This window comes from Nicotiana attenuata, unplaced genomic scaffold (genome assembly GCF_001879085.1).
Source record: "Nicotiana attenuata strain UT unplaced genomic scaffold, NIATTr2, whole genome shotgun sequence".
Taxonomy (NCBI): domain Eukaryota; kingdom Viridiplantae; phylum Streptophyta; class Magnoliopsida; order Solanales; family Solanaceae; genus Nicotiana; species Nicotiana attenuata.
In genome coordinates this window covers 25,946-48,900 of record NW_017675977.1, presented here as the reverse complement: position 1 = coordinate 48,900, position 22,955 = coordinate 25,946, and the positions used below count along the sequence as shown (strand labels likewise).

Here is a 22,955-nt window from a genome sequence, read left to right as displayed (position 1 = left end):
CTTGGCGGGATGTCATTGTTATACTCTTGTTCCCTTGTCGGGATGTTGTCAATATATTATTGTTCCCTTGCTGGGATGTTGTTGTTATATTATTGTTCCCTTGCCGGGATGTTGTTGTTGTATTATTGTTCCCTTGCCGAGATTCTTCTATGATTGGTGTTGATACATGAAATGGGAACGGGTTGCATACCTGCAACGGTAACATACAAAATGGGAGCGGGTTGCATGCCTGCAACGAGATATATGAAATGGGAGCGGGTTGCACGCCTGCAACGGGATATATGAAATGGGATCGGGTTGCATGCCTGCAACAAGATATATGAAATGGGATCGGGTTGCACGCCTGCAACAAGATATATGAAATGGGATCGGGTTGCACGCCCGCAACAAGAAAGAGATGAAAGTGAATACTGTGTTTGTTTCTCTTATCCTTGTTAGAATACTGTGTTTCTCTTATTCTTGTTGGCAACTAAATTATGGTTTCTTTACATTCCTCTTTAGTATTTTGTTGTTATCTGATACTCCCCGTAGCATGTCCCCGTCCCCCCCCCCCCCCATCTTTAACTGTGAATATCTGCTTTTATTTTTCCGCTGTATATGATTTAACTGCACAGGTTTATTTGGTAGTCTGGTCCTAGCCTCGTTACTACTTTGGCGAGGTTAGGCTAGGCACTTACCAGCACATGGGGTCGGTTGTGCTGATACTACACTCTGCACTGTGTGCAGATACTGATACCGGAGCGTTTGGACCGCAGTGAGGGTGCTGTCTCCAGTCCATTTAGGCGACCCGAGGTAGTCCTGCAGGCGTCCGCAGGCCTTGGCGTCTCCTTCTATCTTTCTCTACTGTTTCTTTTATGTATTTCTAAAACATCTTGTATTTATTTTTCGGACCTTTATTTGTACTACTCTTAGACAGTTTGTGAAATTGTGACACCAAATTCTGGGTAGTATTGTACGTCAGATTATGTAGCAATGTTTGGTTAAACTATTAAGTTTCCGTCTTCCGCATTTTTGGTTATTTAATTTGTTCCGCTGTTTAATCACTTATTACTTTGAATTGTTGAACATGCTTAATAAAAAGGGTAATGAATTTATAATACTCGGCTTGCCTAACTTTCACGAGTAGGCGCCATCACGACTCCCGAGGGTGGAAAATCCGAACCGTGACAAATATTTCTCTAAGGGCCTTCGTGCTTTTAATATATTAAATTAAATTTTAAGACCAACAAATAGTTTCATTGGGAAGGACAATAAATTAAGAGGCAAAATTGTTCTTGATTAAAATACAAAGCAAAGGACACGAAATTACACAACTCTTTGTCGTGGAGTTTCATGATGGAAAAAATTCTCTAATTTTATTTTTTTTCGTTTTTAAAATTATATAACAACTGCATAAAATTAAGAAGAATGCACGTGTAGAATGTTACTCAAATTAAGTAAAAATATATCAGAATATGATGCCCTAATAAATTGAGGCTTCCTACTTAGTTTAAATAAGGAATGAATTAATGATAAATATTTAGCTAATGTTGAAGTCCTAAATATTGAAAAATAATGGAATGACTATTTTGTCCGATGTGAACTCTATTTTAAAAGGGTAAAAAAGGCGAACGACATTTCGCTAAGAGCCTTCGTGCTTTTAACATAGTGTGTGTATATATATATATATATATATATATATATATAATATAATATAATATATAGATATGTCAAATGACGAAGGATTTAATAAATAATAATCTCATTGATTTCGAAATGTTAACATGGAATATATTATAGTTATGCTACTTAACTTCAAATAAGATAGGATTTATATAACATTATCGATTTTACGTCCTAAATATTTAGACTTTCTATGTAATGCAAATAAGGAAAAACATAATAATCAAAGTTTTAGTTGATTTCAAACTCCTAAATATTAAGAATAATAATTAAATTACAATTTTATCTTATGAAATATGATTTTAAAGGGTAAAAAAGACGAACGACATTTCGCTAGTGGCAGATTTAGTTAAATAGCTACGGGTTCCCGTGAACCCAGTAGCTTTTGTCTAGAACTTGTATTTATAGTAAAAAATTCATTAAATGTATAAGAATATTTAGCTTGGAACCCAGTTCGTTCATTCAGTTAGTATTGTATATCAACTCGAAATTTTTGTAGGAACCCATAAACCTAAAATCCTAGATCCGCCTGTGCATTTTGCTAAGGTATTTCATGCTTTTAATATAGTATAGATAGATATAGATATGATAATGATATTTTCCAGAGCTCGACAAGAAGATAATGATCATTCAGTCAACTGTATGAAGAGATGACAAAGGGACGTCTAGTAAATTATCTAGATCACTTTAATAGTAGTTAAGTTATTCCCTAGATATTTTGAGTTCCTAAATGCTGATGATGTTAATCTTATGATGTTGGCATCCTAATATCATTCTACTGATATCAGAAATACCGATGTATATCGAATCCAACGCAAAATTATTTTGTCACGAGCTTCAACTACATTTTATGGTGTTTGAATTCCAACTGTTGAAGAATAGGATTCTATAAGCGAAGAGCCATATATATTGGCACATGTTTTTATCAAATATATCAGAATAAGATACTCAATCATATAGATGACAGCTTCAAATAAATGCCAATCTTGTTAAAGAAGGATTAAAGAACCTATTTCCTGAACTAAAAACAAGAGAAAATTCTTTCTTAATTAATAAGTAGCCTTATTTCATGTTGTGCATGGATAGATGACTATTCCATCCTTTTAGCTTACTGATGTGGGGTTATTTCAGAACTGAACTCTCAATAATATAAAGTACCCTAATCTTTTGTGCAAACTTTCACTAATAAAAGTGCCCTTGTCTTTTTTTGATAAGCTTCTTTTATAAAAGTACCCTTATCTTAATTTGGAATTCATTTTTTAAATCCTCAGAACTCATATACTAGTAGATTTATAACTTTGTGTTTGGTACTGATGTCAAGCCTTTCATTATGCTTTATCACAATTATTTTTCTACTTGGAAAGGTCCAAGGCAGACTTCTAAGGCTAAATTCTTCCAACCAATTGATCTCAGATGGAATTGATCATCGACTTAACAATCAAGAATATGGACAACACTTGCTTTCTTCAGGCAAAACATGTAACCAGTTGTATGGTATTTTTCCATGTGCAAACAGTATAGGAGGCTACATTTTCTTGATAGTAGTCTACCAGTACTTGCTGATTACAGGAGAAAAACTGGTCTCAAGAGGAAGCAAGATTCTCTTTAATATTCTTGGCCCTGGCATTTTTGGTGGCACTATTTTTCAAATCTTGAAGACTTTGCCCAGGATTGTCATGGTCATTGGTTTGTCTATGATCTAACTTTCAACCTTTCTGTTCCCTTTAATTTAACTGCGTTGGCCGCGCGATACCCATTTTCAGCTTTTTCTCCTCCTTTCTAATTTAGTTCTTGCTTTTTTGTCTCCTTTCCATTTTAGTTCTTTCTCCTCCCTTTCTATTTTAGTTCTTGCCTTTTCTTCTCCTTTCTATTTTAGTTCTTTGAATACAACATAATTTATACTTAATAGCAAATTGCTTTATTTCTTATATTAATCTTTTTCTTAATTCAATTATAGTTTGGTACTAACATATAATAGTCAATTCAATTATTCCCTTCCCATAACACCCATTTCGCGAAGACATCTCTCTCTGTTCGGTATTTTCTTTTTCTTTAGAACTTTTCTTTTGTTTATATTTGGATGATAAATTTATTAAGTAAGCCGAATTTTATCACCAATGATTAGTACACAGTGGTGCCCCCGTCATGCTCAAATCCTGGATTCGCCTCTAGGTTCTATAGTAACAAGTTTAGCACAAAGTTTAGCTTGCTTTCTCAATTTGCATGCAATGGATGAATAGAGATAATTTACAATACAATTATTATTTTTGGACATCTTATTTTCTGTCAGAATAAGAAGGGGAACCTTGGCGTAACTAGTAAAGTTATTGCCATGTGACCAGGAGGTCACGGGTTTGAGCCGTGGAAACAACCTTTTGTCGAAATGCAGGATAATGCTGTGTGCAATAGACCCTTGTGGTCCGGTCCTTCCCCGTACCACGCGCATAGCAGGAGCTTAGTGCACCGGGCTGCCCTTTTATTTACTATCAGAATAAACATATAGATCCAATTAGCTACTTAAGACACATAGGTATATACCATAGAGTTGTAGCTACACCTGAACAAAATGGACTGATTTTAATGGTACTTTCTTTGTAGCATCTGGAGTTGCAGCAAGTAAAGAGAAAGCTCAGAATCAAATTTCTTCAGGAATTAGCACTACAGTTGGAGCCACTGTCTTCAATCTTACTCTAATGTGGGGAATATGTGTGATATTTGGCACTAAAGACATGACAGAAAAATCAGCTGCAGAATCTTCTTCACCTTTCAAAAGTTTCAAGGGCCTAAGTGGTATTTCTTTCTTGAATTTAAGTTACTGAATTGATTGTTATTATGTTATGTGGTTCATTTCAGGTATTGTAGTCCCTGTTGCTATTATTTGGTACTACTTATCCTTTTATCTCTCCATTTTTCTTTTCTCTTCCTTCTTTCTTCCTTCCTTGCTTTCCTCTTCTTCTTACCCTTCCTGAGCCGAGGGTGTATTGGAAACAATCTCTCTACCTACATTAGATAGGGGTAAGGTCTGCGTACAGACTACCCTCCCCAGACCCCACCTATTGGGATTATACTGAGTTTGTTGTTGTATAAGTTACTGAATTCGTATGTAAGAAATTTTTATTGGAGTCTATGCTGAAATTTATACTTTACAGAAACTGGGGTTACAATTGACCCAAAAACAAGTAAAACAGCTGGAATCATGCTCCTTTCCTTGATCCCATTAGCACTAGTTCAGCCAGTCACTACTTTCAACTCATTCTTTGCAAGGCGTATTCTAATTTTCATCACGCTTTTGGTATCAGTCATACTATTGCTCTCATACTTTCTTTATCAGGTAATCAAATTTTCTGCTCATTGTTACTAATATTCTATCATCTGTTGATACTTACATTAATTGCGTAGAATATAAAAATATGTTGTAAAACTTTGAAAACAATCGCATCTTTTTGAGAAAAAATATTTCATATGCAGAGTTGGATACTGGATTTAGAGTCAGTAGGTTTAGATCGGAAGTTATGTCATTATGTACACTAGTTTATTTTTTTCACCGGACACTACATATACCACACTATAGAGAAAAAGCAAGAGATTCCAAAAAAGCAAACTAAATCATAGTTACGAAAGTTTCCTTACAAAGGGGCTGGCTTCACCAACCCATAAGGGACGGCTTGCCAAGCTACACAACTCAAAAAACTTTTGTACTATAACCAACTTTAGCTCTTATAACTCAGAAAACTTTCGTACTACAATAAGCTAACTTTCTTAGAGTATTCTTACTCTATTTTCATACATGGACCGGCCTCTCCATCCATTCGAAAGAAAGAACAAGCGGAAAATTTAGAAGGAACTCATATGAAATATATCACAAAGATTTACAAAGGTTACAAGATTGCAAGATGATCTTAGAACTACTACATAGCCTCCTTTATATAGGGCTAGGAGGTTATTAGGTCACACCTATTGCAAAATGCTGGATCCACCTCTGTTCACATGTCGTATTGAACGAATTTCATACTCATGCATATATCCTAGTTGAAGGCCTGATCAGGATTCTTGTATCACTCTTAATTTGTGTGTTTTCCCCAGATTTTTGATCCTTGGATGCAAGAAAGAAGTTTAGAATATTCCAAATATGAGAATTTGCTAGCAGGATTTCTGCATCATGTACAGAGGCATGCAAGAGGGAAGCTCATTAATGAAGAAGGGCAACCTGATATTGATGTCATCAAAAGGTAATGATAGATCCTTGAAAGAAAAAAAAAAACTAAAGATGTCTCTTTGCAATGAAGCTAATAAGACTAAAAAGGGCCGCCCGGTGCACCAAGCTCCCGCTTTGCGCGGGGTCCGGTGAAGGGCCGGACCACAAGGGTCCCTGCATTTTTCCAAGAGGTTGTTTCCACGGCTCGAACCCGTGACCTCTTGGTCACATGGCTGTAACTTTATCAGTTACGCCAAGGCTCCCTTCAAATGCAATGAAGCTAATAAGACTGATTATTCTTTTTCAGATTATTCCTAGAGACTGATAAAGATGCCAACAAATGCCTAACACTAGCCGAATTGGAGAATCTAACACTTGATATTCAATCAGGGAAAGTTAAGGTGGACAAAGATTATGCTATTACTAAGATATTGAATTCTTTTGATCAAAACAACAACAAAATAATCGAAGAGGATGAGTTTGTCGAAGGATGCAAAAGATGGATTGAAGAAGCAAAGCAGTTAGCTCAAAGTAATGATTCAAATTCTAAAAAGATTTTACACAAGGCAAGTAAATTCTTACTGAAAATTATCCAAGTTTTTGTCTATTTTCCCTAAGGCCTGAACAGAAAGTGGATCAAGCATTTTTACTGTGACCTCATTAGATAACTAAGCATAATTTCCTCAACAGGTTGTTGAGCAATTTACTAAAAAACAAAGGGATGAAATTGCTGAGATTGAGCATATAATGGCAAGAATTTTGAAGCATGTTCAAACCCAAGCATTAGAAGCTGAACACCTTGTCAATGATGATGGAAGCCCCAATATTGAACCAATTAAAGAGTAAGTTACTCTTTTTCATTCAATACCCCACCCCGTCTCCCCTGAAAAAAAAAAGATATCTAATGTTAAATTATACTGATAGTGTAAAAATTCCATATAAAAATATCAACGTATAGAAGTTAAATCCACAATAAAAGATTTATACCTTCCTATTTCTGATCATCTTAGTTACAATATTGTGGCAGAATCTTCCATCAGTATGACTTTGATGGGAACAAAGTCATAACAAAACCTGAATTGGAAGAGCTAATAGGTTCAGTCAAGTTTGGAGAAGTTGAAATCAATCGCGATGACTCAGTTAAGAAAGTGTTGAGGGATTTTGATAAAGATGGTAATAACATGATCGACGAACACGAATTTGTCCATGGGATGACAAAATGGCTCAATGAGGCCATTAAGGTGACTAATTGCCCTGACAAGAAAAGGGCCATTGATGAATATGAGAAGGTAAAATAGCATTGCTCTCTCAAAAAAATTGATTTAAAGAAAATGCTTATTACACAGTTGACTAATGTCAGTACTGTATGGCTTATTTTGTAGATTAAGTGGAGTGAAGTTGACAAGTTAGTCTATGAGGTGGAAAAGGATGGAGAAATCAACTATAAGTTGTTGACGTGGGCATTTACCAAATCTGTGCTTCAAGTTTTGTTGGGGATTGCAATACTGACATTGTGTGCAAAGCCTCTTGTGATTAGTATAGAAGATTTATCAGATGCTATGGGAATGCCTTCCTTCCTTATCCCTTTTGTTATGGTGCCTCTAGCTCTAAATGCAAGAATGGCAATAGCTGCAATATTTCCAGCAAGTCAGAAGAGTTCAAAAACTGCATCTTTGACATTCTCAGAGGTGGTTTAACTCTCCTCACTCTCTCACAATGATCTTTTCAAACATTCTATCTATTTAAATATTTGATCTATTGTATAGTTTCCAAATATGTAATTTAAAAAAAAAAAGGGCAGTCTGGTGCACTTAGCTCCTGCTATGCGCAGGATCCGGGGAATGGCAGGACCGCAAGGGTCTATTGTATGCGGCCTTAATTTCTGCAAGAGGCTGTTTCCACAGCTCGAACCCGTGACACTTTACACGCGAAACAAATAGTGTTGAACGATTTTATAACCCTCTTAAAGTAAAATAAAAAAAAAGGTTTGATTTTTCTAAATGTGTGATTGTTACTCACAGATATATGGAGGAGTGATCATGAACAATATCATGGGCATGACAACACTTTTGGCAGTGGTGTGTATAAAGGACCTAAGATGGGATTATTCAGCTGAAATTCTAATAGTTTTGGTGGTTTGCTCTGTAGTTGGACTTCTTGCATTTTTCAGCACTACATATCCACTTTGGACTTGCCTCTTAGCATTTTCTCTATACCCTTTCTCTGTGTTGCTCTTTTACCTTCTTGAATGTGTATTTGGATGGGCCTAAGTGGTAATCATAATACCACACCTATCCTCTCAACTCAAATGGAAAAGTAAATAAGAGAGGTGCTTTATTTTCTTTCTTCTAAAAGACTTATACAAGCTGTTGAGTAAAAAAGAAAAATTCATCATTTTATATTAATCCATAATAATTTTCCCCTCATTTGGTGCGTTTGATTCTATTTTATGAATGGGAAAATGGTATTGTATAACCGCTCTTAAAATAAGAGGCGAAAAATGTATACATTTCTGTATGTTATATACAAATAATATATATATTTTATACACTTTTGCGGCTACCGAATATAAATAATTTTGGCTGCGGGCTGAAGTGATTTTTCCCCCTGTTATGAATTGACATGTTTTGAAACTAAATAGGAGCTAGCGGCAGAGGGTTGAGAGAGAGAGAAGGGGCCAACGGGAACTAAAAAGAGAGAAAGAGCAATCGAAAAGAGTGGTCGAACAAGGCCAATGAGAAAACAATAACGGAGAAGGGTCAAAGATATCCATCGAAGACTATTCAAAAATGTTCACTTATATTGGCCGTTATACTACTAGTCCACTATAGGCCTTGACGTCATAAAACTGGTGCAAAAATACCCCTTTGCCATTAGAACCCTCAATCATGACAAAATTATCCCTCGTGGCCTGACATATTGGTGAGCCAGATGCCATATAGCATGCCACCTCATCACACCTATCTCATTTTACCTCCTTCCATTCTTCTCCTTCCATGCAGTACCATCTCCTTCTTCACCCATTACCCAACCACCACCGGCATCACCTCTTACTTCACTATGCACCTATTTTTCCACTACCATCCACTAGTCTTGATCATAATTACACCATCATTCTTTCACCAAAAATCAAACGGAAATGAAGATTTTGATTTTTTGGTGTCATTTTAGAATATGTTTTCAGATGATATAGTATTTTTATATAGGCAACAGGAAAAGAGCTACTACATGTGTCACTGCCTGCAGTATTTCATCCAATGGGTGGAATGCTAAACCTAATTTGCAAAGTAGACTCACATTATTGGATTGATGTTGGAACAGAATTCTCCAATTATGGCCAGATAGACTATAAGAGAAACTAGGATATTAGAAGATCAAATAAGCCTGAGAGGAAATTTATATCAGACGATTAAAGCACATAGATGACATATCATTGCTTAATTGGACTACATTAAATTGTTGCAATGTGGACAAGATTTGACAACCAATTTTCTGGAACGTGTAAGCTATGGAAAGTGGTAAGACACTGTATGCGAAATTCCTCATGTCAGATGATCCTAGAATTCTTAAAAAGGAGTAGCAGTCTCGTGACATAGAAATTCTCAATATCAAAGGCGATGTAGTAAGAATTTGTAACTCACTGAGACGGTGATGAGACGTATAAAAGCAAGTCAAGCTTTTTGTGTAAACTGGATTTATGGCAGAAAAAATTGGATAAAAAATCTCTATAGACAGTTCTCTTCACATACTCTTTGTTACAGCTTACAGTAGCATTTATAAAGACAGACCAAGAAATCAAAATTTCGATTCAGTTTGATTTCTGATGAAAGAATAATGGTTTGATGGTGGTCAAGACTAGCGGTCTAATGGTGTGGCGGAAGGATAGATTGTAAAGCCCCGAAATTTGTTTGCTAAGTATTATGTTCTCGCTCAAGCTCTAAGTTGGACACAAAGATGTGTGAAAAGTTATGAAGACATAAAATACATAAATCTTATGTTTAGAAGGTTGAATGGATGGTTATAGGAGGAAAGGAGTAAATTGGAATCCATTGGAGTTGTTTAGGGGATGAAACGACCTTAGCCGCACATGACCTAAGTTTTAATAAGCATATCTATTAATATATAATGAATTGAGATTTGAATTATATATCAAAAGAAATCCCTTGAAGTCTAGTTTTTAACACTTTAAACCGTTCGTCGTTTTGATATTCCTATAAAATATTATAGGCGTTTTACTGAAGACTATCCTGTCAGAAAAATTCTATCCTGTCAGAAAAATGGGACGCGTTTTGGGCACCAGGCGCCAATCAAAACGCCAAAGTCAGAAGTAAAATTTTTGGGGCGTTTTAGTTAGTGCTGTGTGTGGACTGTGACGCCGAAGGCGTGAAATTGAAATAACGGGAGAGAGTAAATAGCCTCCTTATTTAAATATTAAACCTCCCCTCTCATCCTCAAGTCATCCAAGGGTTCTCAACTACCTAAGGTGAGTTTTCAAGATTAGCGTTAGAATACTTCTTCCAAACGTCAATTCTAAATATTCCATCTCAAAATCACTAGATTTTCAACAAGAACTCAAGAACAAAGTCTCCCCATTAACCTAGGGTTTCACGATTCAAGGTAAGTTTCATAACCGCTTTCAACCACAATTGTTAGAGAGGTTTGTTGGCCCAAGTAAAGGTTAGTTTGTTGCCCAAGTAAAGGTTAGTTTTGAAGACTGACAATGGAACACAGACTTGAACCAGGTCCATCCTAGTGGAGCACAAATACGGATAAACTTAAGCATGTGAGATGCACGTAAAGAAAATAAACTTAACTTGAAAGAAGTAATATCTCCTGATCCTGATCGAAAAGATTGCATATTAGATAAGGAGAAGGACTCCTTACTCAAAGAGAACACGGTTTAAGAAAGGGAAGGAGTTAGAGGTTGAGATCAACTAGAACTCTTCCACCAAGGAAGAGTAGCATCAGAATTCTAGTCAATCTCTATTTACTAACTCTATAAATATCAGTGTTGTTCTCTTTTACAAGTAACGCACATAAGCAGAAGTTAAACGTGAATTGAGAGCAAAATAGCAAGGCAATTTTGCAAGCAGTTCGTGTGTGATTCAAGTGTGCAAACCTGAAGCTACATGAACCAGATAGAAAAATCAGTTCCAAGTGTCTGTCTTTTATTCTAGTTCAATTGTAGTAGGAGGTTTTGTATTGTACCTTTCAGCTTTATCTAGAAGCAATTGTATTAGGTACTCAGAGTTTTCAAGTTAGAGTTAACTTGATGTTGTCGCAACAGTTGAGGCTATGTGCTACAACGGGATTAGAGTTAGTCCTAGGTTTACAAAAGAGTTTTTGTAAATGCAGTTTTTGGCTTAGTGATTTTAGTGGAGAGTTTGGGAAAATCCTACTGGAAAGTAGGTCGTGGTTTTTTTCACCTTTTGAGCTAGGTGTTTTCCACGTAAAATACTTGTGCTCTTTACTTTCCGCATTTACTATTTCTGCAATAGTAGGTTAAGAAACACTTAGAAGAACCAGGTCCTTCCATAAACAGCTTAAGCGAAAAATTGGTCACCACACATACCCCCCCCCCCCTCTTGTGTGGTATTGAAGTATAAAATATCAGATGGTATCAGAGCAGGTTATCCTTGAAGAGGCTAACACCTTAGGAACAGATCAAGATGAGTGCACCACCTGGAAACTGGGAAGGACAATCCACTGCTAGGCCTCCACTCTTAATGGCCAGTACTACTCCTGGTGGAAAAACAGGATGAGAGATCACATCATTGGAGAGGATTATGAACTATGGGACATTGTTACTGATAGTCCCCTGGCTACCATGAAAAAGAATGCTGAAGAAGTAGATGTGCCAAAAACTAGAGCTGACTGCAATGCGGAGGACTTGAAGAAGTGGGAAAAGAATGCTAAGGCCAAGAAATGACTTGTGTGTGGACTTGGTCCAGACGAGTACAGCAGAATTCAAAATTGTACTACTGCTAAGGAAATTTGGGACACTTTGCAAGTGGCTCATGAAGGAACTCCTCAAGTGAAGAGATCAAGAGGATCACTGTTGTACTCTCAATATGAGAATTTCGCCATGAAGGAAGGAGAAACCATCCAAGAGATGTATACAAGGTTCACAACACTAACAAATGAACTTAAGTCTCTTGGAAGGATTATCCTTGAAGAAGACAAAGTTGAGAAAATTTTGACAAGGGTTTTGCCAGTTACTTGGGAAAGCAAAATCACTGCTATTCAGGAATCAAAGAATATTGTCACTCTCAAGTTGGATGAGCTAATTGGAAATCTCACTGCCTATGAACTTAGAAGGCAATCCATGAAGATGGATACACCCAAGAAGCAAAGGAGCCTGGCTCTCGGAATCGCTGAAGGTGCAGATCTTGATGAAGATGAAATGGCTATGATCACGAGGGATTTCAAGAAGTATCTAATAAGAGGAAACAGTTCTTCAAGAGGTGCAACCAGCAACAAACCAAGGGTCCCTGAAAAACAGACCAACGAGGGATGCTACAAATGTGGTACGACTGACCACATCATCAAAACATGTCCTCAATGGGAAATTGAATGGAAGAAGGAAAGGGCTGAACTAAGAAACAGGAAGAAGGAACAGGTTCATCACAAGAAGAACAAAAGATCAACAAAGGCTATGGTTGCTGCTTGGGAAGAGAGCTCAGATGAGGATTCAGAAGATGAAGATGGAGATGAACAAGCACTTATGGCCATTGGAGAATCTGATGAGGAATCAGAGGTAAGTGTGATTCATCTCAAAGACAAGATTAAATTTTTGTCTAAAGAAAGTCTATCTGAGTTACTGCTAGATTTCATTGATGAATCTGAGGTCATAAATAATGAAAAGGAACAGCTGATCACGCCCAACTCTAGTCCTAAAAAGGATAAGTGGTCGCTGCAAATATAATCCGGTCTAAAAGTTCGGAGTCGAATCCCACAGAGAACTAAGGCTTAGCTATAGTTGTTCACTATCACCAAGAGTACAAGCTTGAACAATTCCTAACTTATAGATATTAAGATTCTTGTGTTTAACTAACTAACTAACAAATTAAAATAATAATTAACACTAAAGATACTACAGGTTGGAGAAAAGATTAAGGAGGTCTAGAGTTATGATTTCCCCAATTGTCGGAATCCTTCCATCTATGTTTCCTACAATTTCGCCAATGTATTCTCTACTGATTGTGAGTACTTTGGTTGTCGTAATTCTCTCTCGAGCAACTACCACTATTTACTAGATGTATTCTCTCGAACTACACTAGCTGACATTAATTCACTTCTCACTACGATCGCACCAAGGTTTCGTTATCTCTAATCCCGCCTTTAAACCCTCCGTATTGATCTCTCACATACGTTAGGAGTGATGTTGTTCAACAATACCTAAATATGTATCATTTCTCAAGCAACACATAATAAATAGGCACAGTCAATCGATGGCCATTCAATCAACAACAATAAACACGTAGTTGAACAAGTAGAGAAATCCAACGACTCAATTATATAAAAACATAACATGAATTTATCCTACAAAAGGTTCCATCAAAATCCTAGATAACAAATTAGCTATTCATAATAGTATGCAAAAATACAATACTAGAATTCATAAGCAATAAAGGAAATAGGAAGAAAGAAGTGAAAAGGAAGAATTCTCCGCCTTGATCCCAGTGTGTTCTTGCCTCCTTAAGTCGAATCTCCGGTCTCCTTAGCCTCCTTAGGTCTAAATTATGTCAAAAGTGTGTCCAACCTCTCAAAATACCGTTTTTCCATGTATATATACCAAGTAGGGTCGGGCCCAAACAATTATACCTTCTCCTACGCGAAAAAGGACAATTTTTTCAGGTCTGGACGGCCGCGATCGCAGTCAACCGCGGAACGGACGCGGTATTTGGCAAGTGTACTGCCTTAGCCTGCCTCAGGTCCGCGGTCTCGGTTTCGAACGCGTTTTTCACCCTGTTACCTTTGGAACTTGGAAAAACTTAAAACATGAAAGTTGTATTCCTTTGAGTTAGCTTTCCAACCATATATTGTGGAGCCCAAATGGAGTACTGAGAAAAAAGTTGTGTGCATTTTACTAGACAGTGCACAATATGCCTACTCGATTCTTCGTTTTGTTGCTCTATCATACGTTGATCCTCGAATACGATCCCGACTTAATTCCTTGGGCTTTTACTTAGACTTCAAAGACACAAATCACTTGAATTCATTCCATAACATCTATATAGCTCGGAATCACTCCTACAAGGCATAAAACACACAATCAGTGCAAAACACTAACGATTAAAATGCAAACTCAACTAAAGTGCAGTAAATTAGAGTGTAATAATCGACTAAAATACGTAATTATAGCCTATCATCAATAGTTCTCTAAGGAATGTGTAATCTTGAAAGCTAAGTGTAAAAATTTGGAACTCAGGGCTAGTGAAAGTGATAATAAAAATACTGAGTTGAAGAACCAGGTTCTTGAACTTGACACCACTATGCTAGAACTTAGATCTGAAAATTTGAAACTGAAATTAGGAATAGGTAAAAAGAAAGTTGATCACACACATCTCACCTTAGAATAAAATCTAGGAAAAATGAAGGATGAGTTGTACAAAAGAGATGAGTAGATAAGAGTCCTAAAAGAAGATCTAAGCAAGGTTAAGCATGAACTAGACAGAACTTGTAAATGGAATAAGTCCTCTGATGCACTTTCATGTCTACAAGAACACCATAGTAGCAATAAGAGAGGACTTGGCTACGGGACCCCTGCACCTAAGTGGGATCCCAAAAGCAAGTACATCACACTTCCTGAGAATAAAATCTGCACACACTGTGGTAAGACTGGTCACTACAAAAGTGAGTGTACTGCAAAAGAAAAGGCCAGTCAAAAGAACAAAACTTTTGTTCAAGGGAAACATAGGGTGCCAAGATGGGCTAAAAAGAATTTAAATTCACCCCTTTGCCTATAGAAAGGGACCCAAACTAGTTTGGGTTCCTAAGAATAATCCCTGATTTCCTTTTGCAGGTCCAAGTGAAGGGGAGCAGCTAAATATGGTACATGGATAGTGGTTGCCCAAAGCATATGACTGGAAGCAAGAACCAGTTCCTTTCACTTGAGGACCTAAAAGGAGGTAATTTCTCCTTTGAAAATGGTAAGAAAGGTGAGATCATTGGGGTTGGAAAGTAAGACAGACTCGCACTCCATTGAGCATGTCTACTTGATATATGGCTTGAAATATAGCCTAATCAGTTTATCACAACTGTGTGACAGAGGTAACTTGGTAGCATTCACCTCTACCAAATGCTTTGTGATAAATCTTACCACTGACAAGATTGTTTTGCAGGGAAAAAGAGTAAACAATATATACATTGTAGATCTGTCCACTCTTTCAGAAAATGAACTCACTTGCTTAAGTGTGTTGGACAATGATCCCCTCATTTGGCACAAAAGACTTGGACATGCAAGTCTATGTCAACTCAACAAATTAGTCTCTAAGGACCTGGTGATAGGGCTGCCTAACATCAAGTTTAAGGAAGACAAAGTTTGTGAGGCTTGTGCAAGGGGGAAGCAGGTAAGATCCTCTTTCAAATACAAGAAAGTGGTAAGCATGACCAGATCGATCGAACTGGTTCATATGGATCTTTGTGGTCCAGTGAGAACATTAAGCAGAGGTGGTAAAAAATATATGATGGTGCTTGTTGACGATTACTCTAGGTTTACTTGGACCTTGTTTTTAACATCCAAGGATGAAGCATTTGACATGTTTACTTCTTTTGTTAGAAAAACTCAGAAACAACTAGGTAATCAACTTGCATCAATAAGGTCGGATCATGGAACTGAATTTGAAAATGCTAAGTTTGCTGAATTTTGTGATGTGCATGGCATAGATCATAATTTTTCTTCCCCTAGGACTCCACAACAAAATGGAGTAGTTGAAAGAAAGAATAGGAAACTTGAAGATATGGCTAGGACTATGCTCCTTTCTAGTAAACTGCCCCATAGCTTCTGGGCAGAAGCTGTAAATACTACATGTTACATCATTAATAGGTGCATGATTAGACCTCTTATAGAGAAGACTCCCTATGAGTTACTTAAAGGAAGAAAACCAAATATATCTCATCTTAGGGCATTTAGATGCAAGTGCTTTGTGCACAACAATGGAAAGACTCCCTAGGTAAGTTTGTTCCCAGAAGTAATGAGGGAGTATTCTTGGGATATTCTTCACATAGAAAAGCTTATAAAGTGTACAACAAAAGAACTATGTGTGTAGAAGAAAGTGTACATGTAGTTTTTGATGAAACTAACATTCTTTCTGAGAGACAGGAACATGAAGATGAAGCTATTGGGCTGGTAAAAGGTTTAAATGAAATCACAGCCCAAGCTGAAGCTGCACCAGAAGAAGGAACAGGTGATGGAACAGGTTCTTCCATCCAGGGCAACATGACAGGGGGAACTGAACAAAGAAGAACTGAATCTAATTCTCCAATGGAACCTGTCCATGAGCCTGTTCCTCAGCAACAAAACATGGGAGAAACATCAAGCAGAAACCAGTTGGTTGTGAAACCGTACAAGTATCAAAGTTCTCATCCCATTGAGGACATAATTACTGATCCAACTTCTAGAATTAAAACTAGATCTCAATTAAAGAATCTTTGTGCTTTTGATGCTTTCCTATCTCTTATTGAATCTAAAAATGTTGCTGAGGCCTTGCAGGATGCAGACTGGGTAAATGCAATGCAAGATGAACTCAATCAATTTGAAAGGAGTCAAGTTTGGCATCTGGTTCCAAGACCCAAGGACAGATCAATAATTGGCACTAAATGGGTCTTCAGAAACAAACTTGATGAAGATGGAATTGTTACAAGGAACAAGGCAAGGTTGGTGGTTCAAGGTTATAGCCAAGAGGAGGGCATAGACTATGATGAGACCTTTGCTCCATTTGCAAGGTTGGAAGCAATAAGACTCCTCATAGCCTTTGCTGCATACATGGAATTTACTCTTCACCAGATGGTCAAAAGTGCCTTCCTAAATGGCTTCTTAAAGGAAGAAGTGTTTTTCAAACAACCTCCAGGGTTTGAAAGCAAGGAGTGTCCGGATCATGTATACAAACTAGACAAGGCACTCTATGGACTCAAGAAGGTTCCTAGAGCATGGTATGAACGACTATCCAAATTCCTGCTTGAACAGGGCTACAAGAGAGGTAAAATTTATAGCACTCTATTCTTGAGGGAAAAAGGTAAGGATCTTCTAGTAGTACAAATATATGTTGATGACATAATTTTTGGGGCAACCACTGAAAAAACTAAGTAAGGAATTTGCTAAACTAATGGGGAGTGAATTTGAAATGAGTATGATGGGTGAGCTTAATTTCCATTTAGGCTTGCAAATTAAACAAAACTCAAATGGAACCATGATCCATCAGCAGAAATATGCAAAAGAGTTGCTTAAGAAGTTAAAAATGGACGAATCAAAGGAAATAGACACTCCTATTGCAACAGCCACAAAATTGGACATAGATGAACCTGGTTCATCTGTTGATCAGAAGTTGTATAGGGGTATGCTTGGTTCACTTTTGTATCTTACTGCTAGCAGACCTGACATTGTTTTCAGTGTAGGGCTTTGTGCTCTATTTCAAGCAAATCCAAAGGAATCCCACTTGACTGCTGTCAAGAGAATATTGAGATACTTGAAAGGCACTACTGACCTTTACCTTTGGTATCCAAAAGGTAGTATTTTTAACCTAGTGGGATATGCTAACGCTGACTCTGCAGGTTTCCTTGTGGACAGGAAAAGCACCTCAGGTATGTCACACTTTCTTGGTTCATGTCTTATGTCATGGGCTACTAAAAAGCAAAATTCAGTGGCCTTATCTACTGCTGAAGTTGAGTATGTTGCTGCTGCTTCTTGTTGTGCTCAATTGCTATGGCTCAAACAATAGTTTATGGATTTTGGTATTGAAGTTGGTTGCATCCCTATTTTTTGTGATAACACTAGTGCTATTAGTATGACTAAGAACCCGGTTCATCATAAGAGAACTAAGCACATAGATGTTAGACAACATTTCTTAAGGGACAACTACGAGAAAGGACTGATCACTATAGAATTTTGTGCTACTGATAAGCAGATTGCTGACATCTTTGCAAAAGCACTGAGTAGACAAAGCTTTGAAAGAAACAGGTTAGAACTAGGGATGATTATGATCACCTAATGGAACCAGTTCAGAATGCACAATGAAAAAAAATGAATTTTTTTTTGGTTAGGAAATCTGGAACTTGTGTAAATATCTAGATTAATCTTTGCTCAGTTTCATACTGTAAATAGTATACTCCTGTGCCATGTGTTGATATGATACTGATCTCTAACAAAATTTTCTCTATTTTGGCTTCAAGAGGATTCTTAGTGAAGAACCTGGTTCATCTGAATAACGAGGTATGTTTTCTATACTGTGCACAATTAGAAATATTAATATTTAATTCAAGATCAGAGTCCCACCTATGTTCAAAACCTTCAAAAAGCTTATCCTTTTGAGTTTGAACCAATTCTGTTTCAATCAGACTCCTCAACGTATTAAAATGCCTAGATTCTAGGGAAGCTTAACCGTCATTTCATCTTGAAATTTTAGAGTGATTGAACTTCTAATTGACTACATAAAGCTGTCATTGTATATTAATTACCCTCTTCCTTTAAAATCCATCATCATCACCACTGCCACTCCCATAAGTTTGAAAACCGTCAAAAATCATTTGCTCTCTCTTCTTCTCTCATCCAAAACTCAAATCACGAATTCCTTCCAGAATTTAGAGAAAATGACCAACCCCTAAGATAACCCCGGCACACCTCCACCACCTACTCCCTCCGATTCCTCCACCACTCCTCAACCAGCACAACCCCTCAACCTAGGAGAAGGTAAGTAAAGATGCTTGCTCGCAAAACTGTGGCTACGGGTGCGCTTTTAAGGAAACTAAACGTACGATTAAAGGCTAGTCAAGCCCAAGATTCTGAAAATTCTGATGATTCTTTCAAATCTGCGAGTGAGAGGGAAGGAACTGGGTCTTCTGATTCTGAGCAAGCAATATATGTGCAAAATCACCCTAATGAGGTAATTTCTGATTTACCTGAAAATCTGGAGAATCATTTTGTTTTGGCTGGGTCTGTTGTAGATGTGGAAACGCCTGAGTCAAGAAGGAGAGGAGGTAAAAATAAAAGAAAAAAGGAAAAAGAGAGTGAGGGTATGATCAATGATGTAGGGGAAAAGTGATAGAAGTGACTAATTCTTCACCCACTTCTGAAGCGGTTAAAATGGCTATCTATGGAGCTGAGCCAGAAAAGGTGGTAGAAAGTAGCAAAAAAACAGGGGGAAGTGTTCAGGGGAAGCTGCTGAAGGGCTAGTCAATCTCAGTACACATACAGATGAACCTGGTTCGTCTATTGAGGAGGCCCTAGCAGATGTTCTGAAGAAGGTTGGTGCAAGCTACAACCCCAAGAAAAGGAGAACTCCAACACCAATATCTCCTAGCACTGCAAGACCCACCAAGAAAAGGAAGGCTGCTTCTCCAACAACTACTGATATCCCTCTACCAAAAGGAAGTTCCAGAAGAAGTAAGTTGAAGCAGAGTGAGGATGAGTTGCAAAAAGCTATGGAAGAAAGTAAGAAGAAAAGAATGGACAAAGGGAAAGCAAGGGTGGCAGAGCCTGTTGAGGCTGTTGATGTGGATGAGATGGACCCGGTCCATCAGGGTGAACATGTGACTGTGGAGGTTCAGACCCCTAAGCCCAAGAAGACCAAGACTTCCTCAAAGAAGTCTTCATCTGTATCCAAGTCTGTTGAACCTTCTTCTTTGGCTAAAAGGACAAGGTTTGCTATGAAAGCCAAGAAAGTTAAGATTACTGAGGAGGAATATTGGAGTGGTGAAGAAGAGGATGAATCTGATAATAAAAAAGATAAGATGGCCAAGTTTGGCAAACGAACCATCTTGAAGGGTAGACTTTTGAAGGGCTTGGAGGAACCAGGGATGGTTCTACTGGTTGATCCGCTAGATGTTCAGGGGTGGAAGGACATAGTCCTTCAGTTGGATGGCAGGCTAGCTAGAAATGAGATTATTGAGTTCATGGCCAATGCAGAGGTCAAGGATGGCAGAGTTACCAGCCAGGTGAAAGGGGTTAGAGTGTCTTTTGATGAAAAAGAGCTGGGTGAAATCCTTGGCATTCCTTCTGAAGGTTATGATGACTACACTAGGCAAAAATGGCCAAGTCTGGACTCCCTTCCTACTGCTCTAGCCATTACTAGGAAGTTCTGTGATAGCACGGAAGTGAATGAGGCCAAGGTTGTGTATAAGAGTGAGATGAAGCCATCCCACAAAGTACTGTTTGAATTCGTCAACAAGTGTGTGCTGCCTAGGCAGGAAAGAAGGCACATTGCCAACTACATGGACTTGGTTTTGATGGAGTGTCTGGAAAGTGGGCGGCATATCAACTGGCCTGTGTTTATGATCAAGCTACTTGATCGGGTTATTAGTGGCTCCAAGGCCCATGCCACTCCTTATGGTTTCATTCTCACTACTGTTCTTGCTCGTTGTAAGGTGCCACTGAAGAAGTGGGATATGGCCATGAGCAAAGACCATTTTAGAATCAATACTCTGATTGCTTGTAATTATGAGGTCAATATCATTCCCAATGAACCTGGTTCATCTAAAAAGACACCTATCAATAGAAATGTTAGAGCTTATTGTAGGAGAGTGGGGCAAAGGATGCTGAGATAGCAAGGCTGAAGACACGTTTGGCAGAGGTTGAATCTGAGAGAGATGCTCTCAGAATTGAGCTCACAAAGGAAAAGGAGAACAATGATGGCATTCTTCAAGACGTGCTGCACCTTCTCCAAGCCAAAACCCAACCCTCTAGTTCTTCCAAGACTTAATTTCCTTAGCCTTCATTTCCTGAACCTTGCCTAGATCTCTCAGTGACCCAGGTTAGGGTTTTTTCTTGTTTTGCTCATGTTTTAACTGTTTTTTGTTTCTTTTTGTGGATTGTGGCAGAATCATATTCTCTTATCAATGAAGTTTGTTGCTTTTGCTCTTGTTGACTATTTATCTTTCCTTGATAGTTTGAATATGTGTAGTTGATTACTGATGATTAATCCATGAATGCATTTGCAGTTGCCCCAACAGCCATGAGTAATTTTTAAAATCTGGGAATCACACTTTGTTTATGCAACTTTTTGATGATGCCAAAAGGGGGAAAATATATTGTACTTTATATTCTGAATAGTGATGTTTATAACCTAATGAACCTGGTCCTTGATGATAAGTGAAAAAAATTTCTAACTTCGCATTAATGATGAGCTGAGTTCTGGCAGTACCTAAGTGTATGAAAAGCATAGAGTTTGTCATCATCAAAAGGGGAAAATTTGTTGGCCCAAGTAAAGGTTAGTTTGTTGGCCCAAGTAAAGGTTAGTTCTGAAGACTGACAAAGGAACTCAGACATGAACCAGGTCCATCCTAGTGGAGCACAGATACGGATAGACTTAAGCATGTGAGATGCACGTAAAGGAGATAAACTTAACTTGAAAGAAGTAATATCTCCTGATCCTAATAAAAAAGGTTACATATTGGATAAGGAAAAGGACTCCTTACTCAAAGAGAACACGGTTTAAGAAAGGGAAGGAGTTAGAGGTTGAGATAACTAGAACTCTTCCACCAAGGAAGAGTAGCATCAGAATTCTAGTCAATCTCTATTTACTAACTCTATAAATATCAGCGTTGTTCTCTTTTACAGGTTACGCACATAAGCAGAAGTTAAACGTGAGTTGAGAGAAAAATAGCAAGGCAATTTTGCAAGCAGTTCGTGTGTGATTTAAGTGTGCAAACCTGAAACTACATGAACCAGATAGAAGAACCAGTTCCAAGTGTCTGTCTTTTATTCTAGTTCAATTGTAGTAGGTGATTTCATATTGTACCTTTCAGCTTTATCTAGAAGCAATTGTATTAGGTACTCAGAGTTTTCAAGTTAGAGTTAACTTGAAGTTGTCGTAACAGTTGAGGCTGTGTGCTACAACGGGAGTAGAGTTAGTCCTAGGTTTACAAAAGAGTTTTTGTAAATGCAGTTTTTGGCTCAGTGATTTTAGTGGAGAGTTTGGGAAAATCCTACTGGAAAGTAGTTCGTGGTTTTTTTCACCTTTTGAGCCAGGTGTTTTCCACATAAAATACTTGTGTTCTTTACTTTCCGCATTTACTATTTCTGCAATAGTAGGTTAAGGAACACTAAGAAGAACCAGGTCCTTCTATAAACAACTTAAGCAAAAAATTGGTCACCACACAAATCACCCCCTGTTGTGTGGTATTGAAGTATAAAATATCAAGGTTTATGGTTATTGTTCCTAGAAACTACTCTAAGAGCTTAGATTAACGATGAACCCTACAAGGAGAGAAGAATCAAACCTAGGGTTTCTATATCTTGGAAATCGTGAAACTTCTAGTATTGATCTTTAAATTAACTATGTATAGATTTGTATGGTGAGTTGAACCCATTGGATTTGAGCAAACGAAGGTATTCAAAAGTAAGGAATCAAGGTGAGTAGAGACAATGTTTTTACTAAAGTTGTCTTCTCACAAAGATCATGTCATAAGTTATTGTTAGACTGTATAGGCTGTTAATGTGGGCTCTGAATGGAACGACTGGACTCACATTATCCATTAGAATTGTAGAAAAGATCTTAGATGATTATATGGTTAATAACTCAAGAATAGTCTATTGTTCCATAAATCATGTCTCATGCATTCATGACTTGCATATGTTTCTTTAATGTATAGACTGTATTGAAAAGTTCTTTTACATGATTTTATGGAACTGTTTTGATGAGAACTATGAAGATATATCATTGTTTTAAATCTTGTGATGCAAGAATTACTCAGAAGAGCACTTTTGGAGTTTTCTTAGATTCCTAAGAAGGGTCCATAGCCTCTAGTGGTTTATGTTACCCCGAAACTACTCGTGCCAGAGTAGGAGATTAGTGTACCATTGGTTCAGACACTATGATAGAAGTGCCATGATAAGGCACAAGAACACGAGCATGCTAGAACCTTGAACCGTGAGGCATCGCGG

At 37.6% G+C, this 22,955-nt stretch overlaps 1 protein-coding gene across 1 annotated transcript; it reads left to right on the top strand.

The window, feature by feature from the left end:
• Window positions 1-2,755: 2,755 nt before the first annotated feature.
• Window positions 2,756-8,256, top strand: LOC109220641. Its single transcript, XM_019385103.1, has 9 exons — window positions 2,756-3,348; window positions 4,261-4,452; window positions 4,812-4,993; window positions 5,746-5,891; window positions 6,165-6,423; window positions 6,548-6,699; window positions 6,885-7,146; window positions 7,240-7,545; window positions 7,879-8,256. Exons 1-9 carry the CDS (start codon window positions 2,976-2,978, stop codon window positions 8,125-8,127), a joined length of 2,121 nt encoding a protein of 706 aa, XP_019240648.1. The 5' UTR covers window positions 2,756-2,975; the 3' UTR covers window positions 8,128-8,256.
• The last annotated feature ends 14,699 nt before the right edge of the window (window positions 8,257-22,955 follow it).